The sequence below is a fragment of the Temnothorax americanus genome, unplaced genomic scaffold (assembly GCF_048541705.1).
Source record: "Temnothorax americanus isolate GAGA-0224 unplaced genomic scaffold, ASM4854170v1 Scaffold64, whole genome shotgun sequence".
Taxonomy (NCBI): domain Eukaryota; kingdom Metazoa; phylum Arthropoda; class Insecta; order Hymenoptera; family Formicidae; genus Temnothorax; species Temnothorax americanus.
Window position 1 is genome coordinate 245,705 of NW_027509786.1, and position 26,114 is coordinate 271,818.

Sequence of the window (26,114 nt, forward strand, 5' to 3'; positions counted from 1 at the left end):
TTCCACCCCTGCTTGTACTCTATCCTCTATGCGGATACAGTGACTACATTGTGGGTTTAGGGTTCATTGTGCGTCCGGCACCATGGGTATTGTCGCGCTTTTTCGAGGACCGGAGATTCACACCTTTTCACAGGCGCGATTTTCCACGATGGGCGCGTTCTATTGAGCGAAAGAGGATGAGACGAAAAATCAGAGAACGAAAACGCGATGTAAATCTTCCTTGGACACCGTTGTTTTTGAAAAAAAATATATAGCGTCCTACATTTTGGATAATTTTATTTTGTTTATGATAATAATCGCAAAAATTATGATAATGTCACTCTTATCAATGTAGACGATGTAGTAAGATGTTATTGTCTATGTGTACGATGTTCTACATACTTGACGTCTGTGTATGATGACTGATGACTGATTTTATTTTATATATGATGCAAGATTTTTATCAAATTAATTAATAGTGTGCACAATCTTTTTTAATTAATTTTTTAATCATATTTGCTGCTTGTTCTTACTTTTGTTGTCTAGTAGTTTGTATTCATATTACAGCAAAATAAATCAATTCAATATTCTCGAGTTTGATATTGTCGAAATCGATATAAAATAAATTATTAAGTTACATTGTCTTCTGTTATTTCCTCAAGAATTCACACCGGTAATTAATTGCGCTAATTTCAACGAGATTTCTAAGGGATGTATTTTCTGCGCTTCATGAATTTGTAACGAAAGGAGTTACAAAGCTTAAAAGGTCTTTCTCTCTCTTTCCCCTCCTCCTCCCTCCCTTTTCCCTCTCTTTTTCTCTTTTTAAAGAGAGACAATTAGACTCTTCTTACTAATCTGGAGGGGAGTCAACGTGACGTTGAAGAATTTGGTCTGATCGTTAAGTTTCTTCCATAGTACCGATACTGGGGCACCCTTTACTAAAATTAGAGAACTTTCACATTCTTCTTATAAAGCGTCATGATAATCGGCATAAATTAAATATAACATTAAGAGATAATGTGTAACTTAGGTATAAAAATATATAAATAGTAAAATTAACGATTAGTTTTTATAATTATTACATTTATTGTTTTATAGAATTCTATATTACTTTATTAAATAATTTTTGAGACATTCTTTTCTCTCTCTTTCTCAGCTTATGCTTAAAAATTTATTAAAAAAGCTTTTATAATACTATTTTTATTTCTATTGCATTGCAAATTAAATTTCTTACAGATTAATGTATTGTAACATGTATAAAATTACTGATATTAAAGAGATATTATAAATAAAATCACCAATCTATAGGATATTATATATACATATATATAAAAGAACAAAATAGATTTCCGTAATATTACATTTTCTCTTACTTCAGTCTGTATTTGATGGTTTGCGAGCTATGTTTAGATCAGCATATGCAAGCGTAACTTTGTCTGGCGCCAAGAAACAAAATATGCAGCACAAGTTCAGAAATATAAAGTTACATCGAAAACAGCCGACAGTCAACACTTTCCTGAAACGTTACATATGTCTTTAGAACGCCGTATTGCGGTGCTTGGGATAGACTACTTTCAGAGTTTTCGTAAAGTCTGATATAATGCTGTTTAGTTAGTCAGGTCGAGCAGATAATAAAAGCAGATAGTAATCGAATTTCACAAGTATGCGCTTTTTATTACTTCAAGAGAAGAGAGACATGTGTTAAAATAATTGAGTTAAACAATCGTGATTACTGTTTTAGTCATATTCTGTATAAATGATTTTGAGATTTTGAAATTAATATTGTATATATATATATATATTATATATATATATATATATAGTTGGATTTTATACACACACACATATATATATATATATATATATATATATATATATATTAAATTTTTGACATTTTACGCTATTTTACGATTAAAATTTCTTCTATTAATGAGATGGTTAATTCTAACACTTTAGCTATTAAGTAATGATATTAACGGATACAATAAATATAAGCGTGCACTATCAAAATAATTATGAATTCATTGAATCATAAAATATTTCAATTTGTATATTCACTGTTCGCTCGGTTTTCGACATTTAATTATATTATTTGCAAAAGCTCTGTTATTTATCATAATTATTCCATCCGCGTGATATTCCATATCATTCACACATAACTGTTTTAATTAGGATAAATTGTCTGAATATCAACGTTAAATGGCAAGAAGTACATACAAACATTGTACAGTTGTCAAGCACTTTACCAGAATTTTTTTCTAAATTAAAAGGATATTTATATATTTATTTATACACGTAAAAAAGAGAGAGAAAAATATAGTTAGACGTTAGAGAATATTTGAACATTTTTTAAATAATATATAATATCTACAATCTTTTATAATTTAAATGTAATATTAATTAAAGTAAAATTCGGTTACAAATTGTTTTTCAAAGAGTTTTTAGGCTCTCAATATGTAAAAATATACAAATTGCGTTATAATTTGGTAAATGTAATAAGCATAACATACAAAGTAAATGATAAATATCTATGTAATATAATTCCTATAGAATTGAAAATATACATTACTATTTGATGTGAGAAATCGAGGGTAGCACAGTATCTTGACAAAGCATGCATCTCTGTTGATGTACGTCACATATTCATCTTTCGATAGAGGCTTAAGGGCTCTCTCTCTTTTTCTGTGTGTGTATGTGTTTTATATAAATTAATGTCTCAAAGCTGGTTAATTTATTCATAAACTAACTCAATTTGATTCCAAACTAAATTCTTTTAAGATTTCTAATTGTTAAACAACAGCTCAGTATGAAATTTAATGCATTACAATAAAAAAGTATTATTTTCCGTGTTTTTTTTATATAAATTATACATATATATAAAACAATGAATATATCGATAATAATATTAATCGGTTGTACGCATACATTAACGGCTTACTACTATTTAATATCATAACAAGGGCATTAATGTTACTGATTTAAGTGATTTTAACAAGTTTTTATGATTATTAACAGCGTGTTTGTAAATATTCTTAATAGAGGCTCAAAACTTTTGGCTGGGAATCTTTCCTGAATCTAACTACTAGAAATAAAAATCATACATGTATAATATGGATAAAGACAGAAAGTAACGGTTAAATATGATCAAAAATATCACGCAATAGTATAAATCATTATTATAAAATAAAAATAATACGCTAAATACGAGAATAAAAAATATAAATATCGAGCAAATAACACAAGAAGACGTGGCAACACCGCTCGATTTTAACTGTTGACTGCACATGACTGTCATATATATATATAGTATCTGTTGTATATTTAATATATAAGGGCAAGTGAATTTCAGATTCTGTATATAAACATCGGCTGAAAATGTCGGAAACCGGCAAAAAAAGGCAAAAATTATCTATATTAGTTACCGATGAAACAACGACGTTGCTACGTCTTTAGGCGTCTTCGGCGTCAAACGCCAAAATCTGCGAGAGTGCTGCAGTTTTTACTTTTTTTCTCAGAAACTAGTCAGTGAATCATCGTGAAATTTATAGAGAACCTGTGCCAATGTATCCTCTATACACCGTAATTTTTTCGAGATTTGCTTTCTATTTTTTCTTTACATTCTGAATGTATATGTTTGATAAACTGTCAATCTCCATAAGAACACATACAAAATTAAAAAATTAATATCTTTTAAACGAGTCAGACAATCAATCTGAAATTTAACACAGGTTTTTAGAACATATAAGTGCACAATCTCTGTAAATTTCAGCTTGATCCCTTTATTTTGACTGAACGGACATGCATCCTTAAAAGAAAATTTTATAAATTACATTACTATAGCTATACACAATTTTGAGGATCAATAATTATCAGACGAAGCAATCTTCACACTTCTTCACGAACGTACGATGTCTTCTTTTGGCGAGTCCGAGATGTTTTACGTCAGGCACGTAGAAGCTGCCCGCGACGGCGGACACCTAGTAACGAGGGGCTTTCTGTCGGAATTGGTTGTTTTAACAACTGTGCAGCACTTTGAGATGCGAGAGAGTTTTGCGTAAGACAGACAAAGACAAAAAGAGAGAAAAGAAATGTAGCAAGAAAGGAAGAGGAGAGAAATAGGGGCGGAAGCAGAACGTAGTGTGGAGGAGCTCCCAAATATAGTGGATGGGCGAGAAAATATGCGGTTCTTGCGAAAACGCGTTTTTGAGGTATGAGAGCTACGAGCTTAATAGTCCAATTTGACGGCATAAAGAAAAATACCGCAGAGAATCCTGCAAGTAAAAGAAGACTTGCGTTGCCGCCTCTGGCGGTAGCAGCGATGCTGCGCGAAAAAGACTGCTAGAAAATTGAAGATGTACGGAAACACGATGTAGAATGATGTAGAAGTGAAACTTAACCGTCCAGCGTTGTCACTGATTTTTCGCAAAAAAAATTGCGAAGTTTCTTTAGCACCGATTCGATATATATTGTATCGATTATTTGTATAGACGGAAAATTTTATAACTTACACAATTAGATGAGAATATCGGAAAAATTAAAAGTAAAATACTATAAAACAAAACTAAAAGGTTATGATTTCAAAAATAAGTGCAATCGTGGAAATTAAGTAATGTCTTTACCTTGATAAATTCGTTAAAAACTCTGATATATATATTTAATATTTAATTAGCTGATCCCGTAACTCTCTCTCTCCCTCCCTCTCTCTCTCTCTCTCTCTCTCTCTCTCTCTCTCTCTCTCTCTCTAACATCTGGCTCGTACAGATATATTGTATTTCACGTCAAAATATTTTGATATAAATTAGTGATGCTGAACACACCTCATCATTGAAACGCTAATCGGTAACGGGAGACTTTTTGCTCGAAATTTGAGTACGTTTCCACGCCCGCTGTCAAATCTTAAATCGGCTGCTTAAAGCTGCTACGCCCTTTGAAATATTGTTACCTTGTTAAGTTTATCGGTCTCGCTCCGCGTGTACTTGGCGCGAGACACTACCGTGTCTCTTGATACTTTCCATATAATAAAGCTAATTGTAAGTGATGTTATAGCTCTATTTACATTGCCTGAATTAAAGACAATATTTTTTTTATTGAGGTAAATTTATCACTAATCTGCTTTAGATGATCTTCAACAATCATTTCATTATTCATATCATTTAATACGATTTGATAAAGTTGTATAAGTTAAATATTAAAATTATTTGTGTACTTTATATATATATATATTCCTAGATAATGCTGGTGCTTAAATTAAAGAAGATTGATTGAAGAACATTACTTTAAAGATCTTTTTATTAAAATTATATATAATGATAAATAATATTGTACTGTTATAAATAATTATACTATTAAATATACACACAGGAGTTTCAGTAAGCAATATTACTTTTTAAGACGCAACCCAGACAGCACACAATATCCTATGGATGTCCATATTATGTCCAGAATGCCTATGGACGTTATATGAATATTTATAAGATATTGGTGCTATCGGGGAATAGCAATTACTGAAACCATTAATTTAAGAAGTATTATTGCAAATATTTCAAGTTAATGCATAATTTATAATATCTATAAAATTTGATATCAAAAGAAATAAGATATTAAAGAATTAACGATATATTTTACAAACATTCCCATAAATTGCCAGTAATAATTAATTGATCGACTATACGATTGTGACAATGGATGTTTGTAGCAAGTAATGCAGAAACTTATCCCCATTAGATGCAAAGCTCATCCTCAGTAATCATTTTCAACTTGTCGTCTCTTGTTTCGAGCGACATCGCTTTGCAGGCTAAGCGGGTCGCGCTTAATGGCTCGTAAAAATCGAAATCATCGCGCACATGAATACGCAAGCAGTTTTTTCAGTCTTCCAATGTGCACATGATGTCATCATATGGCGATAATGGTAATGACATCTGTAGAACTCATTGCTGTAGAATCACGAAAGTGACGATAGCTAGTATTATTTATTACTAATATTTGGATTGTATTTCTGCCTATTTCTCATTTATGATTAACTAACAAAATTGAAATTCTTTGCAATCTATGAAATAATGCTTTAGAAATCTAATTCTTATTTCGACACACTTGAGAACTATAAATTATAATTATTTGCTACTTAATATAATTAAGAAATTAATGCACGTGTGTTTCATTTGTATGGTTTGGTGGTTAGTTTTATTTGCAGTTTTTCGTAAACAAAATACGTAACTCGAAAACGTTACTTTTATTACACTTTTGTTGGATGGAACTAATATCGCATACACACATCCTACAAGCACGATTAATTTTTTACAGTGCTCACATTCGAGAAGTATCATTATAAATTCAACTCAACTACATGAACGCATTTAAGTTTTTAGTAGTAGAAACTTTCCGAAACTTTTCGAGAAAAGACTAATAAATTTGCCTACCAGAAAAATATGTAAAAGCACCCTAACCACAGGCATACCATGCATATATGTACATATGTACATATACATATTTGTATAATAGACCGAGCATTCCCATTGTAGAAATTCTGGCAAGATCTGAAGGACAGAAGATATGCTTGCTGAAATTGTTTCCTTGTTTCTCCAACTCTTTCCTTCTCCCCTGCACCAACGATAGTTAGAAAAGGTTAGAAAAGGAAAGCGTCTCAGAGCAAGCATATCTTCTGTCTTTCAGATCTTGTCAAAAGCTCTCCAATGGCAATGTTCAGTTTATGATCCTAACGCATATAAAAATTAAATTTTGAACAAATTATGACTTTCCACAGATATATATGTTTTCTCTTGACAAAATCAATTCTTTTTTGTTTTTAACTCATATTCTATTAGATTTTTATATAGATTATATAGGTTTTTTCATATTTCGGTTTTTAAATAAATATATTAACGTTAAAAAAATTTAGAAGTATTTAACATTACCCTTGATTTTTCGTTACTTACATGTACATATATATTTTACACAAATTACTTGCGTCATATATCTTATTGAGTAACTAAAGTCTTGTTTCAATTTACTGCAATATTTTTATGTTAGAAATATCACATTTTTATGAAAATCTTACCTGGACTCGTATTGGAGAATGACCCTTTCGATTGCGAAAATCCTAAAACAAAGAAAAAAATGTGTTAAATTATCAGTAAAAAATCTTAATTAATAATTAATTAATGAAAATAGTTCAATTCAATAATTACTAAATTTTATTATGGGCAAGTTAAAACGGGCAAGTAATATATGACTAATGAATGATATTTGTCTAAAAAAAAATAAATAGTTTAACGTTAAATTTACATTCCTTTGAGAATGTATCATTATTAAATGGATAATTATAGTACACACAGTTAACGCGAGCTTTGACTAACAAATGCGCGGAATAAATTTGATGATTATTTCATTTCTCCCTACTAAAATATTCTAAATCTCAATGCTCTTTATCCTTCTTTATACCTACAGAAACACACATTACGCTCAAATGCGTGCTATTCTTAATTACTTATAGAGCAAGAATTAAGTGTAACTCAATTAATTAAAATCTCAAGGAGGTCCTATCTCAAAGGAAAGGAGGTCCCTGATCTAGATCATCTCGTTCGAAAGATTCTTAAAAGAATCCGCTGTTCTACTCCCTGGCTATATCTATGACAAGACACAAAGTTAATCAATTTGAAATATAAATCAACAATAAATGCCCAGAATATTTATTAGCAGCTCAAGGATAAGAAAGAAGACTTTCTGAGTTATTTACGGTCGATTTCAAACATATTACTTTTAATAATTTTATTAAAAATAATTCGACACAGCTATAACGTAAGCTACATTTTTTTTTAATTGAAATTACGAAATTTAAATTATTGATCATACAATATTGTGCTAGTTTACACATTGCTTCATTGATTAACATATGTTAAACAAATTAACATATCCTATATAGTACTCTCTGTAAAATATAAATTCTTTTCTGCCTGACGTAAGGGAATATTCATTTTATATTTTTTAAAGAATCTTTGAAATTATATTCTTCTATTTGTTTACTATAAATGCTCGCGATTTAAATATTATAATTAATCTCTAACTATTAATTGCTCTTCTAAAATTCTATTATGTAATAAAGAAATAGGTATTTTTTTAATATTGCAAAAGCAATATTTAAAGCAAAAAACCACCACGTTAAGACGCTTTACAACGCAGCCATGTTCTGATAAAGTCATCCCACCGTGCGTGACGTAGAAGCTGGGGTGGCGAAAAACAGGGGTTGGAAAAGATTTGCCTTCTAAGAAAGTTGGGGCTTGTTGGCGGGTGCAAGATAGACTTGGCATTTCACGGAGGGAAGGTTGGCAATGATGGTGGCGGAATTGCACCCTCAAATGACTTTAACGAGCCGGCGTCTTAAAATAGGGATGCCAAGTTTGACCCGAGTTTGCACATTTGTTTGATAAATTAATCCAGAAAAGTACAGCTCGCCAACGGAAGGTTTAACAAGCTTCACTATACAATCTACGAAAAGTGGTACGTTTAATATTCTTTCAGAAAAATTTTATATATAACAATATTTGTATATAACGAAAAAAATGATTGCTCTATGTTTATTAAAATATTCTATTAAACATTATGAATTTTAGATATTATGTTTAGAGACGTAATTTTGATATAGGCGCAAAACACGTTTTAAATAATTCATTTTAATGATACAATAAGTCCGATAGAATAATCGAGAGGGAGATGAGAGAGAGAGAGAGAGAGAGAGAAAGAGAGAGAGAGAGAGAGAGACTTTTAATATTTTTTTTAATTTTGCATTATTTTCAATCAATACAAAATATACTGGATCTCCATATCAATATGAGCATGGTAAAGCCAATATATCAATAACATCAACTTTTTCATAATGTGCTATTATCTAACAGATCATTGTACAATAACGTTAATTGCACAAAAACTATCCAATTTTCGGCAAAAACATCGCCGGAAATTGAGCTCTCTTTCAGTGTAAATACCACATATCGTGTGCGAAACTGTTCACTTGAAATCTCAATAGATTGATACGACATTCTACGGTTTTTCCTATCCATTTTCCTTTCACGAGATCGGCGGCTGCCGAACGTGGTGAAACTTAAACCTCAATCGCGCACTCGGGTGGAAGGTTTCAGATTTTTTGAAAACCCCATAATGCGCATCGCCTCGTTGATGCGGTAGAGGGGGACAGACAGACCCCCATTGAGAAAAATCCGTTTCCTAGGCTCGTGTTACCCGGCGTATTTTGACAAGATCTTATTGTCGTCGCACGGCTAAGCCCTATTGACCCTATTATGGCCCTATTAGTATTATACTAGGATTTGCGGTTACTCCTTGAAAGGAGTCCTCTACGGGTCTCTTTTACGGTCGAAGGCGTGCACGCGGACTGCACGAAGGCTGCAGGACACGCCGCGCCGGCCCATTCAACACGCTGCTCAATGCTCGAGCGTATCTTCTCAATAACTTGACATGCGATTTCTCTCGAAAGAATCAAGTCTTCTCTGTTTTTACATTTATATTTGCTGCATAGTATATAGCTGCATATATTTCACTTGCTACTTATTGCTAGTGTTTGTGAAATTTCAATAATTGAAAAGAAAAGAGAAAGAATGAAAGAGCGTAATTGTTTGATTAAAAATTAGGTAATTAAATTATTGACCCAATTTAAGAAATTATATATCTGAAATAAACTTATAAAAATAAAGAAGCATAAAGATGTAAGTATTAAAAAATTAATATAATCTAATTTATATAAATATATAATAACAAGTAAAATAAAAAAGCAAGAAAACATTCCGTCAAATAATCAAATAAGAGAAAAAAATAGATAAGAAAAACGTATATATAAATCAAGAGACATGGTAGTATTTCGCGCCAAGCAAGACCGCGCATCGTGACTTTTTTACGCGATGCGACGAGTTGCGAGTGCTTGAGATTTTGAGATCTCGGTAACCAGTAATATACAAACACACGCGCGCGCGCGCGCGCGCGCGAGGGTCGGTACGAAAGTAATGCCTCTTAATTTTTTTCTTTCGAATCTGGAGCCATAAAAAATTTTGCGTGTGTGTATATATATATATATATATATATATATATATATATATACATAATGTAAAGTCAATTTAACTAATAAAAGAAAAATTTAATTAATAAAAAAGCCAACAAAAAAAAGAAATGTTATATAATAAAAATAATAAAAAAAAAAGATAGAGAAAACAGTTAGGAAATGGATAAGTATCTACAAAAGTGCGACGTACGACAGAGAGATTAGTACATAAGAAGAGAGAGAAAGAAAAAGGGGGAATGGAAAGGGAATGCACGAGTATATATATATATATATATATATATATATATATATAACGGAGGGATGAACGGATGAGAGAAAGGGTGGTATATGCGTGAACAAAGTAGGGATCAACAAGGAAAGAATTTTGTAGACAGGAGAGAAGAAGACAATTATATACGATAGAGCTACGAGAGCAAGAAAGTGAGGAGATTAGGAAAAAGGAACGTAGCAGAAGCGCGTTATGGCAAGACACAATGAAGGGGAGAGGGGCAACAACGACGCGCGTGTGTTCGAGGCGTGATTTCACGATGCCTGTGAAGTACTCTTTAGTGAAGACAATCGAGGTGTTGGGCTGGGGAAATCCGTACCAATTTGAGCGACTTACGCGCATTCGCTTAAAAGCTCAGCAACAACAACAACACACACACACACACACACACACATATATATATATATATATATATATATATATATATATATGTATATATATAAACTAGTAATAACATTCAGTATATATAACATTTCTGCCATAACATTAATAGCAGAAACATTTAGTTATAACGTTTCAAATATTTAATAATTTAATTTAATCAAAGAAAAACAAACCAATAATAAAAACTATATATAATAATACGTGCATTTTTTTCTCAATTTATGAGATGGAAAGTTCCAAATTTAGAATATCCAATATAATGTATTATATATAATTGTGATGAGCAAATTTTATAATAATGCATTTTATGCAAATACAATTACACATGTACAACGCAAGAGAGAAATTATCATTTACTTTGATTTTTTTTAAGCCTTTTCCCAATTTGTCCTGGTGCAACAACCCTCAAAGTTCAGCTTTCGTGGGGTGCTATACTTTCGCAGGGTGCGATAATGGACATAGTTTGTCGGTAATGTCCGAGACTAATTCCCGTGTTATTTCATTAACGTCCCGCAGGTCCCGAGGGGTGAAGCTTCTGCGCCAACGGGGTTGCCACTGTCGCGCCGACGCGCACCGCCATAGTTGTCCCCGGTCCCCGCCGGGTCTAGGGATTCGTATCGGGCACGTGTCAAAGGGTGAGAATTTACGAGGTGAGTGCCCCCTACGCGAAAAGGCCGATTGATAGCAAGCCGTATGCGCCGCGCCGCCTTGAAACAATGCCGACAAGTTTATGGGACGACGAACCATGGTTACCTAAACCCCGTTAGCGCGCATGTCTTTACTGGGAGTAGTAGATCGATATCGTTTGTAATGCCGAACCATTGCATTGATTCAAAATCGAATGTACGTTGTTCTTTAGCCATATAATATTAAACAATTATGTATATTTGATGGTTCTTTCAATTTTGATTTAATATTGTGATGCATTGATTTAAAAATTATCGCGCAAAATAAAAAAAGATTTTAAATGTGAAAATTATATAAATTTTATAATAATATACAATATATTATGTGTTAATTAAACTTACATCTAATTTACCGAGAGTCTCTAAAGAGCGTTTTGCAAAGATTACACTTTTTATCCAATACAAATGTTTATGTGATTAAGATATAAGAGAATATAATGTATTAAAAATGTAAATTTGTTCCCTACCATCTAAATGCGAAATTTAATATAAAATAGTGCACGAAGTAATACATAGTATACTGTTTTTATTTTATACTATATATTACTTATCGTATATTTCCGCTTTTAATATAATTGTTTATCTATAATGTCTTTTTCTTTCTCTTTCTCCTTCTCTTTCTCTTTTCTTTTTTTTTCATTATTATGTAACATTTTATTACTCTGTCTCAAATACAAGTTATTGTAAATAACTCATGAATAATTTAAATGAATAATCGAAATTAATATTTGACAAATATGCGCAAAATCATCATGAAGCAAATTTGAAACTTTGATGTTGTTTCGCATCAAAATATATTATGCCAAATGATTCGAGCAAAATTCGTGCAAAATTTCGCATCTCCGTAATCAACATAGTTGCCAGGCAGAAGCTATAGAGCGTGAAGTGGTGCTTTTGTCGGAGACCCGAATTGATTTGTTGAAGCGGATTATACGATTAGGTACTGCGGCGACGAGGGTCAAATGATTGACATCGCGACGAGAGTATAATGAGAGAAAATTATTTCTCTGCCTGATTCGGGAAAACTCATGGCAATCAATCGTCGAAGGGAGAATACGAATTAGATCGTTATGCCCGAGCAAAGATATACAAAGTGTCTTTCAATGGATTCTGTAGCGAGCCATCTTTCACCTATTACAAAAGTTTTGATTAATTTGGATATTTTTGATATTATTTATATGACATGTATTTGATACTGACTCTCTCTTGTAATTTTTATTTTATAACAATATCAAAGAGGATTATTATCTATCGTAAGGAATCGAGGAAGGTTTGGTCGAGCAAAATTCGATTTAAAATTAATCAAAGAATCCTGGATAGATAAAATATATGGATCGGTAAACAAATAAATTATGTACAAGCGACTAATTATGTACAAGTGTACGTCTCAAGCAATGTGTTTTATGAATGCATGAAAATCGTGCGACTGCTTAGCAACAATGAAAATATTATGACAAATAAATCTTAATATTTTTAGATTTTCTACTACTACTTAATATTTTAGCATTGATTTTAATATGTATGTTTTCTATACGTACACACGTACAGGATTTTAATTATTTTATTTTAATTATTATCAAAATTAAAATAATTAAAATATAACATATGATAAAAATATACGCCGCAAATTAAAATGTAATCATTAAAATGCGCAAAATGCATACGGAGTTTTTGCTTTCGTTATATGAGAATTGAGAAATAAAAAGAAATAAAACAACAAATTATAAACGTTACTGTTAAATTAATGTTAACATTATAGGTTCACGTACCTATGTTGTAAATTTTATTATTTTTATTTTATGGATAACACAGACACAAAATACAATTATGTCACATAAAACAAAAAAATTAATTTTGGTAAAATAAAACAAATTAAGCAATATCTCATATAATTAAATTTGAGAAAAGAAAATGATCAAAAAATTTAAGAAATTATATTTATATATGTATAATGTTAAAATCTCTAATCTTTCTTATTAGATTGTATAGTAAAAAATTCTCTTGATTACTTGATTTATCAGTGAAACGCGTAGAACTATCACCTCTCTTATATATATTTAAAAATAAAAATTTTTTAAACATTTTTGATAATAAAATTTGATTCATTATTTTCAGCGAATAACGAGGAAAATGCAATAAAATGAAGTTTTTTTCGTAGTTTGTTTGTAGTTTCAGTAAAAAATCGATGTTTTGTTTTCGATCATGTGTAAGGCGCAAACTGGCAACTGACAATTTTTTTTTTACCGGAGATTACCGACAGAATTATTTTGAGCGTATAACGTGAATTGCGACGCGTTTAAAAAAGGAGACGTCCGTGCTGGAAGACTAAATTTTCCTCCTTCTAACGGTGAGAGCGCCTCGGCAGTGTTATCCAATTATTCTAAGTTGTTAAGGCGAGTTAGGGCGCTTAAGGGACTAAATTAAGACATTCCGCGCGACAAATCTCCCAAGAATCTCAATTAACTTCTCTGGGGGCGCCAGCACTTTAATTAACTGTTTAATTTCGTTTAATTTGCATTCGCAATTGCATAAGCTGGGCTAGGCGCTGTGACTGCGTTGCGTTTTCCAGCGAAATAAAGCAATGAGAAAAAAAGCTCTCGGAATATATTTGAATTATATCAAAAATGAAAGGTACCCGTTACAGCGTGGATGCCATTTCTTTTCTTTCCCAAGCGTCACAGTCTTGAAATTCTTCTGGTCTTTATGCATTAATTGAATAAATTTCTTCTTTTTTTTACTTCTCATTAAAACTGTCTCTTATAAAATTTTGAATAATATTTTAAGAAGCATTATATATTTTTGTTAAGTTGTAATTATTTATAATTTGCCAGTCTTAAGTTAATACACAAAACTTTTCAAAATTTTTATACGTATTTTATTTTACACAAAATGTTTAAAAAGCAGATGAAAAACCAGGAAAAAGAACCCTTGCTAGAATAAATTTCTTTAATGTAGATATATATAAAAAACAAATTTTTTTGTAAAATTGAAGAATTAAATACTGTAATATTACATTATATTACTTATGTTACAAATTTATATCATCTACTTTACATATCTCGTATAGAGCAGAACAGTCGTGGACTTTGAATTTTTTTAAAACTGCAATGATAGCCATTTTGTCGATCAAGTATTGTATTACTTTTACGACAGATATTCCATTCTGTATCCGCGATTCTGTGTACTACAATAAGTATAAATAAACTAATTTGCATCGCGAGCCACTTACACGTGGCCGCGCAAAAGAATCACGCGTTTGCGTGTACAAATGTATGCAAACGTAATCAGCGTCGCGAGTCTCTTATAAGTTATAGGGCGCGCGATATTTTTCCCGGAAACAAAGCCCACTAACAAATTTGTATAACCTGCTAATTGTCAGAAACTTTTTACTTGGCATATTATCGCACATTATCGCATAATTTGATGCTCGAGTCTTATAATGTCAACGCAAACATTGAACAGCAAAAAGAAAGGCTCAAAAACATCTCCCTATATGAGTGGATAATCGCATCACGAGAAACATGTCGCAAATGTAGTGAAAAAGAGAAGCTAAAGTGTATTGTTTCAAAAATTTTGAGTTGCGCGCAATTGTTTGATTCGTGTCTTCAGCTTTCTAAGAGCCACGAGAGTCTTGTGCGATGGCTCTAAGCGTTGCGTCGCGTCTAAAAGCTGCTTTTTCGGATCGTTTGAAGTCGGCAATCAACTAAATTGCCTATCAACGCCTGAGTAGCCCGCTCACGTACGTCCCTTCCTCGCATTTTCTTCCTCTTTCCATCACACATATGCCTTTCTTTTTTTTCTTATTTGATGTATTGTCAGTATTGTCACTGTACAGTTAATTTTTCTAAACGAGAATTCTACGTTTTCCTTCTTTTCTTTTATTGTAACTCGTGACTGTCAATACTACATGACTATCATATGTTATTGTTGGTTTTATTAGTCTTGGGGGGGAAATATTTTAATTTTTTTAATTACAAAACATAAGTTGATCAATAATTATGAGTTTTAACTAATCAAAAGTCTAAACCAAAAAGAAAGAGAAAGCGCATATATTTTTTTTATTTTAATATAATTTTTATTTATAAGAATTATATAAAATTATGTATATGATATAGGATTATAAAAAATTTGTACACGTTTAAGTAACTTTAAATATTAACATTATTTTCTAATTTATTGTTAGTTTTTTTTCAGGATTTTTCCTGAATTATATAAAGAGAAAGGAAATTCTCTAATTAAATTAACATTGGTAAGCAGGTAGCTCTTTAATTAAGGAAATTAGCTTTTATATAAATATTGGAATTTCTTATTATGTGTGTGACTCTGAATTCTTTTTCAAAGTTTATGTACAATGTTTATTTATTTATTTTATGTAATCTCTCACCCATTTTACAGAGCACACACAAAGCAGTTTTACACAGTTAACAAGAATTTTAGATAAATTAATAAAAGTGCACGATAAAAGAGTGTAAATGTAGTGTATTTATAGATGCCGTTTTACAAATTTGATAGCTTGCATTTTGATCAAAGTTCGATATAATTGTTATTAAAAACAAATTAAACGATTAATTATATAACATAACGTAGTGAGATCTTATCCTGTGCTCTCGTCTTTAAGTCTACATAAGTTTTAAGACAAGGACGAACGAATGAAGCACACCGAATAAATGCTGTGAGAGGAGGTGCTAGAGTGACATTTGAATGGAACGGCAGAACCTTTGTGCTCTATCTGGAATCCGACACTCGAAAATCGTTCTCAAAATTCGTTCTGGGCCGCAAAATCTCCGACGCTTAAAAATAATGACATGATGCTTAATAATATTAGAGCAGTTTGGTGAAATCAATTATATACATCTTCTACTATATTGTATATAATAATATACAACTTTAGATAACAGGATAATTTTTGTAAAAATGCATATATGTATACATATGTGCATACATACCTACATACATATACAACATATACGCGTATATAGATATAATACATAACGTAATATATGCGTTGCATACATTTTAAAAGAGTAATCCTGTATATATACACATATTAAATTTACTGCATACATTTAAATTTATGTAATTATTAATAATAATAAATATAAATATTTAAATAAATTTTTATAATTTGTATACATCATTTTATAAAACTGTTTTTATTTATTCTATGTATATTTTTTAAATGTACTTGGAAATATGAGTTTTATATTGTCTTTAATATATTGTTACACAAACAAACAAAATTTATTTTACATATCTATATATGTAAATGATATAGTAATACATAATTTTTTATATAATTTATCATAGTTTTACGCGCGTTTTTATCTTTATTATTTAATATCTTTTTAATCAAATTAATAAATATATTAATAAATGAGTAAGATGTTTAATGTTTCCGTTATACACATATGTTTTAATGATTTTAATATTATAGTTAAAGTATCGATGTTATCGACGCAGGTTGAGAACAGTTCGGTAGACGGAACGGACAGCCAGCTTTGTCGACGCTCTTTGTGTTTTGGTGAGACATTGCAGACCTGCCTGACACTCAACTCATTATACCACTAATTATTCATAACGTTTGAGATTATTCTGAAGAAAATAATCAATTCCCACAGCCCATTTCTCTTTATCCCTTCCCGCTATAGACATTTCATTGAGGGTTTCGTTAATTGCATGCTATTGAATATCTTTACCAAAGCTACATTTAATTAAATGCGGAAAAGAGCAATATTATATGTAAAGAAAAGAAAAAAGTCTCTTTATGCGCGCGCTAATTATTTGTCGCGTGCTGCAAAGGAAATAGTTTCCAAGTTACAACAAATGATATAATTTGACTTTTGGGCTGCTAAATGCATTGGGAAATTTATGCTTAATTCAGTGGCAAACCAACATATCCGGGAAATAAAAGTTTCTGCTTTGATCGAGTGTCGGACACTCGAATGTACTCGATTAGCGCTTGTGTGCATTGAAAATGTAAGACAGCTATACAGCTGCCCGACCGAATATCGTTTTCCCAAAAATTCCCCCAGATTCTTGGCACGTACAATGTTAACGATGATGCGCGACAAAGGCGTGTGTCAATTTTCGGTAACTTGATCTTGAGTGGCTTTCTGTTAAGTGATAGCTATAAGTGGCAGTTAAGTGCTCGTTTCACGCTAGAACGACGATACGCCTATTAATTTACTTCGGTGTTTGTGATAAAATAAAGGGTCATAAGTTCAATCTTGTTTACAATTAGCAAGTGGTTCATGGAACCCATGTTGACGAATATATATCGTGTAAGGAATATTGGTAAGACTTAACAAGGATATTAAGTTTAAACTTTTCATAAAATAATTAGAAACTTTTGAGGATTATAAGACAAAAAAAACAAAGACTTTCAAGAAAAATAAGTAAAATAAATATTTTTTTTCTCCGCTTTTCAGCAGATATAAATTGACTTATTCAATACGCGGTTGCATACCTTATAAATTATAAATTATGTATAACAATAGGAGAAAAAATTACCGATATTTAGTGCATAGTATTCTATTTTATAGAATATTTTATCAAGTATTTTTCCACAGGCGAAACATGAAATTATAAGCTTTTTTAGATTCGAATGGTTGCTACTTAACAAAAGTTTAAATTCAAAATCATCGACTTACCATGAGGTGGGGTATGTTGAGTCGGGCTATGTTGATGATGATTTGTGGTAACAGCCGTACCAGGAAGTACATGCTGCGCGTGTGCCGCAGGATGCAGGTTGACGCCGGGCGGCGAAGCCGGAAGTTGGCTTGATTGATGTACCTGATGATGCGGTACATGGTGGGCTGGGTGGGGATGGGGTGGCGGTAGAAAAGCGGCTGCCACGGCCGCCTGCGCATTCAGATAGGCCATCCTTGAAGCCGTAAGATTGCCCAGATTCCCTAGATTTCCCAGATTCCCCAAATTGCCTAAATGATTTAGGCTGGGCATGTATTCCCATAATTTCGAGTGATGAGGCGCAGCCGGGGCATAGGAAACAGCCGAAACTCCGGCGGGTGGCGAGCCCTGCGGGGAGCCGCGATCGGTACCACTTCTGTTTCCGGTACCATCCAAACCTAACAGCTCCTGAATCGCGAAAGCCGATCGCTGCTGCTGCTGCGGCATCTTCGTGTCCTTTTAACCGGGGATCGCACAAACTCAGAGCGACATGCTCAATCGCGTATTCACAAGAACCAAGTGACCATTGATCTTTGATCCACAAGTTTGACAATGGGGCATGTAAAGGTGCTGCAGGCAAATATTGAGCCGCGTTTAGAGCCACCAGCTAATGTCAGAGGACATTCGGGGAACTTAACTATATAGTCGACTTATCTACCGTGTATTTTAATTGTTTAAATTACACGAAGCGCGCGACTAGGTCTTCCAGATTGATCGTTGTTCTGTTTCCTCGGAAGATTCTTCTTCCGACGTTTAGGAACTTAATCAAAAAGAATCGTTGCACATTTCTTGGATATTTAACTGGATTTCTCAAATTTAAACACAGAAACCAGCAAAAAACAATGCAAATTTTCTAATCTGGGTTACAAGACTAGTATCATTATTATTCTCAGGGTAATTTTTCCGTTTTCCAAAATTGCCGGTATTAACGAAGTAGCATTATCAAATCTGATAGGCCTTGACATCACTCTGCTTCCGGCGATTATTTCCATACGTGCATGCTTTTTTGGAATTTTATGTCTTTGTTGTGAGGCCGTTTAACATTAGATAGATTTACAATCACATTGTATGCAATTGCCACGAAGAAGCCCAAGCATCTCTAACAAGCTTTTAAATAGCTTTTTTTCTACATGTGTGTGTATATATGTCTATGAGAACTAAAATTCCATAATAAATATTTGCAACATATATTAGCGTGCTCAATGACGACAGAATATGATTCTATTTAACTTCGTTGTAAAAAATGAAGGATGTCGTTAGCAAACGATCTTTCTCATTCGACATTTGATAACCGTCGGCAAGATGGATGATACACTTCTGTCAAACGAAACGCCGAGTCCTACTTACTCTCGTTCAAATCGCACGATCTATACTTTTACTTGTTCCTCTATCCTTCACTTCGATGGAACAAACGTTTTCGTTGTGATCAGGTACAGATTGCTCTGTTTGTTGCTTGTTGCGACACTGTTCCGTTGCGCGTATACGCGCAAATCTTTTTTAATTCTAATGTAACTCGAAGCTGCGTCTCTCCTTTGGCATATAGAACAGTATGAACACTAAACAACACACGCTGAGAATATCGCGTCTCGTCGTTCACTCGTGAAAGCACATGCAAGCTTGAGCAAGTTGGTCTATTCTTTGCAGAATCGTTGCTTTCTTCGAGACAAGATTAATCTCAAGAACAATTCTAACGAAACTTGATTTCTCAGGCCCAACTAAAATAATACTAACGCACCAGAGCCTGATGACTATTGATTTTGGGAAAACGTATAAACAGAATGATCGGGAAGTGATCGATGTTGCTCCAAGACTTTCGACAGAATTCCTCCGGTAGAATTATCAGCCTCCTCGACAAAATACGTGTCTCGTATACATTTCTATTATTCTGGGCGCTTTTATTGCGCCTATCTAATACTATCCATACACGAAAATACAGTCCACCGTCGGCAGTTGATATAACAAACGATTAAATCAAGTTCTTAGGTCTTTTCGAGTCACAGAAGGATTTTTGAGTATCGCATTTTGTCGTTGTGCGTTGACGGAACACGCGCAATAAACTCGTTCTTCAGTTAACAGACCCGGCCGCGACTTCGTGAATGAGAAGAAGCGTGATGTGTGACGAAGACGGTATAGATAGGATGTCGGGAAATGGTCCCAGTAAGAGCAGCCCGTGTGTGTCCGCCGTCGTGGCGCAACCGTGTCGTCGTCGCGGCGTTGGACAACTGAGCCGTCGAATAACGCGGGGTTGCTTGACGGGTGCGCGACGGGTACGAAGAAGGGAAACCCCCGGAGGCGGCTGCACGAATACTACATGCACCCATACACATACCCTTTACGCGCAGAGGGTGGTGTTTGCCCCATCCGCGCGCACAACTCGTCAACTCGCGCCTGGCCCCTCTCTTCCTCTATGCCCACCGACTCGCTCCCCATCTCTCCCTCTTTTGCCCTCCGTTCTGCGACCCCTCGTAGACCCAGGCGACAAAGGCGCCTCCGCTACTTTATGCGTTGGCAGTGGCCGTCTCGTATCGCGGATTGGTCGGCTTTTTGAGACGGCCAGCCGAGTAGACATAGCCCTAGTTACCAACGAGAAGGTGGGGTCTAGCAATGTCGACGCCTCGACGTGGCTACGCCTACGGCGGAACGGTTCACCATGGAGAAAAGAGGGACTTTTCGTGCTCAATCATGGATACTTGGAAAGCACGAGCGATGCCAGGCAGCTGGGAATAAACGTGAACCTGGAACATGAACCTGGGACATGTATCAAATATATAAGCCTGTCTATATGATTGTCTGTGACTGTCTGATATTTTTCTTCAACCTTAATTACTTATTGTATATATTATTATTGTGCCAATATTTTTATGACAGCACGTCTACTTGAATATATTAATTTATTGATTTTTTTTCCTGTTAATATGTTATATGAAGCAGATCTGACTTCTTAAACTATGAGGATGACTTTGTAAGATCTGTAACAATAAGATACCAGTAAATAATACCTTTCCTCCATATTCTAATGACTAATTAGAAGCTCTGTGAGAATGAAAAATATAATATTGTTTACTTCATCCATTCTGACTTTTCATACACATGTACGTATAATGATGCGCGGAAAGAGACCCGTCAAATAATATTCTTAATACAGCGCGTCACTTTGGACAGATAAATAATTTATTAATTTGTTATTACAGCGCAGGTCTGATAATGGTTAGATTTATTAGATTATGAATTCATGATATAACAAAATTGTTTATTTAATTAATTGATAACATGAGCTGAAAATGATGTAGATCATATTGAATTCATTGTACTGCCATTATATCATAAGCTATCGGTATTTCCACAGGTAATTATAAATGTACATACGCTCTCTCGTTTCTATTGTTAAATAATTCATCAGTAATACTACAATTACGAATATCAAATGATTGTAATATATTTTATTTTAAAGGCACTTTTCATATATGCATAACATCAACTTCAGCATAACCATAAGCTCTATCCAACTTGTTCTGTAACTTTCTCGAATGCAGCTAAATTATTTCTTTTTATTTTAATAACAGATAGTTTTTAAATTGTTTCAGATAGGTTAACGACTTGTATTAATTATGAATTTTATGTCTAATATTTATTTGAATTTACAATACACGTGCAGTTATACATATTTACTTTTTGCTATTTATTATAATATTTACATAATATAATTTTAATTTTATACTATTATGTAATGTCTCAAAAATATACAACAATTTAATAATTACAAACAATTTATAATATCGTTTATTTTTTATTAAGTAGATTAGTAGATTAGTAGATGAAAGAACAGAGCAAATAATAATGCAATATTGCTACACCATGTAAGAATATATTGTACGCCAAGTATTAATAATAATGCTTTAATATTGCACAAAATATTTTTTAAATAAAATTAAATTATAGTAAATATTTATTTTGTATTTGGTACATATTTGCACTACGTATTAAAATTATATCTGCAAAAAATATATTTATATATTTATATAAATATTATTCAATTTATATTAATATTTTATTATCATATCAGCACATAAAAACGACTATGTCTGAGTATTTAGCATCGTTGATCTACATTACATTTTGCAAAGCAACAATTGCGGCGTTGTGAAACCGGCTTTCGTTCGTAGCTTTTATTAACACTGTGGGAGTGGTCTAGATACCGGCCAATCAGAATCCGCCACTTCCAACCCTCATTGGCCAGGACACAAATCGATTTATAACTCACTCCGATGGTGAGCGACCGTGGATATACGCCCTTAAAACCGTTCTGCTTAAGGTCGACTTTTCTCGCAAGCCTATCGTGACTTCCAACACCGCCAATTCAACTGTAGGTAGGTGGCGGTGAGCTTGGGGTAGCAACTACTGGCAAGAGGTGGTGGTAAATGGGAAGAGTGGAAATTTCTGATCCCCGACGACGTTCTCGATAACGTCGGAAAGTGTTTTTTCAAAAGTCTCTGACACGCTTAGTGGTCGATCTTTAATCAAAATTGAGCTATTAAAAAAAAAAAAAATTTTTTTTCATTTCTTCATCTAACTCTTTCTCTCTTTGTTTTCCTGTTGTGTTATGTCTTTTCCGTTTCTAATTTCTACTTTTTGTTTTTTACTCTTATTTTTTTATACGTACCGTATTATCTACATATATTTTTGTTTTATCTTATTTATCTTTTATGTTTTTCAAACTTGCCAGAATTTTCTCTACATAAATATAAAATGTTTTTATTATAAATTTTGTATCTTATCATGAGGCAAGTAATTAGAATCTATTGATAAATTATTTTTTGAAACAAAAGTCGTATTTACACAAATCTATTTACACAAATGTACATGAAACCTTAATATTTTATATACATAAATTGAATTTAGCGAATATATAGAGGATATATATGGCTCATTTTAATTTATCCACTCAAATATCTCAAAACTCGTAAGTTTTAGAATGAAACTTTTTAAACAAAAATTGCTTGGTTCTAAGGGAGAAAGAAGATAGGAATATATAAGTTAGACCTCAAGTGGCGTCGTTAAGGACATATCAAATGTCACATTGAACTTTTTAAATTGAAACCTCATCTATTTTTATTACATATTCTTGTAGCCCTTGTCAAGATGTCTTCAAAACACAACAATAAAACTCTTTTTTATTAAGAATTTCTTGAGACATTTTAAATTTTGTCATGATATTTTGTCATAATATAAAATATAAATTATCTCGTAAAGTATTCGCAATGACTTTACCTGGATACTTTTATACGTAAATTAATAAAAAGAATTGATTGTTATTAAAAAAAACGGAAAAGATTATTTTAAAAAATTTGATTACATTGTGTATAAGACACATTTAATTTTGAAAAATTGCAAATATGAAAATTAATATTATTATTCGACTTTTTTCCCTGATTGCCGATTTTCTCCCCTCCCCTAGATTTGATCTCTGACTTAACCTTAACGACGCCATCCAAGGTCTAACTAATATTCCTATCTTCTTTCCCCCTCAGAACCAAACAACTTTTGTCTAAAAAGTTTTCTCCTTAAACTTACGGGTTTTAAGATATTTGAGTGGGTAAATTAAAATGAGCCACCCTGTACATGTATATGTGTATATGTAAAAAATTAGAATAAATTTGTTATAACAGTAATAAGAGTATGTATTATAAATAAATAAAGTTATATAAAACATTTTTTTTAATAATACCATAAAAAAATGTTTATTTTTCCTCAAATTAACGCGCGCAAGATGACATAGTGGTATTAAGGTAGTTGTATCGCGACAGTATTAGTAAAAAATAATAGTCACACTGCAATACGATAATGTACGGAAAACTCTACTTATCTGTGTAAAACTTTTGACTGAGCTTGTACTGTTTTTACTGTTTTCACTCGCGTCAGTAATGTCAGTATACCATCGAGATTAACTCGCGACACTCGCGTTAGTATATGCTATCGAGGTTATTTTGAATAAATAGAAGAAATAGAAGCGAAAATATCTGTTGAACATTACAAAGAAAGATTAATGAAAAAAAAGTATTAAAGAAAAGACATAAAGCTTTAGCGGCAATGTCTGAACTACATATATATCTAATCTTCATATATATGCGCAGTGTTGCAAGATTTTTACAGGTTAGCTGTCGTATGCGTCCACCGCTATGAGAAATTGTATACTTTGTGTAACAATTGCTTCAAAACTATAAATAGATAAGGGTCTTGTACTTTTGCAAGAATATTTTTACAAGTCTCTTTTGTCATCTCTTTGTTTTTCATTAAAATCCTAATGATTAGTTTGATCGCTACAATTATAAACGTGATATAGGAAACCTACGATACATGTAAAAAATGCTAAGTTTGATTTCCATTATTTCAACTTTGGTATAGTCAAGCTTTTTCTACTTGCACGTGTGTGTAGAGCGTGTTTACATTAATATGCTGTTCAAATTTTAAAAGATTCTTATGAAAATGGGTTTTGTGACACAATTACCTTAAAACACTGTATTTAACGTGTAATAAAATGAACACAAAAAGCAATTGTAACGTAATATAATAGCACAAAGTTGAACGTGTAAATAATAGACAAGATGAGTTCTGCATGCCTCTTTAGAGCTCCAGAGAGATGTCTCGGACTCGCAGCTTTGTTTCGCTGAAAAATCTTTGACTTCTCCATTCCTTCTCTCTCAGTCTAAGAAAAGTACAAGAGTTAGACTCTCTTTTGCGACTCTCTTCCTTATTCGTTACTAGCATCAAGGGATTATTGTATACTTTGCGTTCGCTAAAGCACTACCTCGCAACAGGAGGATCTTTCATTGATATTTAGCTAATGCTTAAATGTACCTTCGGCATTTTAACACATAATACATAATTTGTTATATTGTCATGTATTTAAACCGGTATAATTTTGACAAGTTCGTATTACAATGATAACAGCATGCAAAAATGTGAATTTATTCTCTGAATTTATTCGTAATAATAGATGTGAGAGAGGTTAATGCGTCGTTATATTATTTAAAGTATATGCTATATTATCCGAGCTAATTTCATATACACACATGAACACTTGATATATTAACTTATATCATATAAATATATAATAAAAGGAAATGATAGAAGATACATTAGATAACGGAAGATGTGAAATAATCAATGTTCTATTAGCATCGTATTTCTATTAATTTTGTATTTTTTGTTGCACAATTTTAATTTTCAATGAAAGTTAAATTATTTGTAGGTTTATATATAAACATAAATTAACAATATCTAAACGTTAGTGTGTATTTTCTAAAATTTAAATGCTTTAAAAATATTACAATTAATTTTACATTTCTCGACAGCGTTTGACTCGAATTTCCTGACATATAAAGTAAATTATCCTGCTGTCGTAATTAGAAAAATTAACAGACCGTGAGCGGAAGTACCGCACGGAAGATGAAGCTATATCCTTGAAAAAATAAAAGGAGAGTACAGTTAGCTTAAAGCTACTACTGTTATCTAATTTATGAATTATAAGACACAATTATCTATAAAGCATTATTTTTAGCTAGCACAGTTAATATCAACGGTCAGATACTACGTTTACGCGAGCGTTACTTTTGTAGTAACTTACGATAATTCCTTCGCGTAAACGGGATTTTTCTTCGCGTAAACGGGATTTTGTAATAACTTATTACGATAATTTATTTCGCGTAAACGAGTGATATATCGTAAGTTACTACAGAAGTAACGCTCGCGTAAACGTAGTAAGAATTGAATTTAAGATGCAATTTCTTTATTAAAGACATTATTTTACCTTAATATGCAATACGCATATCATATAGATATGCTTCAAAAACTCCATAAATTACAGAAAATTTTATTAGTGTATTAATTTATTTATCTGCTAGACATACTAATATAAATAAACGAAACTCAATGCATACCAATAACGTAAAGATGTAAAGTAAGCAAAAAATTCTAATATTCATTTTTAATTTAATCTTTGTTTTTACAACCATAACTATTTGTTTTCAGAGCTATATATTATTATAAC

At 32.3% G+C, this 26,114-nt stretch overlaps 1 protein-coding gene across 1 annotated transcript in view; it reads right to left on the reverse strand.

The window, feature by feature from the left end:
- Positions 1-20,368, reverse strand: part of LOC143905577 (uncharacterized) — a 55,979-nt gene extending 35,611 nt beyond the window's left edge. The window contains exons 1-2 of the mRNA XM_077421080.1: positions 18,031-20,368; positions 7,034-7,075 (exon numbers count right to left, since the gene is read on the reverse strand). Of these exons, the coding sequence (XP_077277206.1) occupies positions 7,034-7,075; positions 18,031-18,514 (526 nt within the window). The 5' untranslated portion in view covers positions 18,515-20,368. The remainder of the gene's footprint in view (positions 1-7,033; positions 7,076-18,030) is intronic.
- Between the last annotated feature and the right edge of the window lie 5,746 nt (positions 20,369-26,114).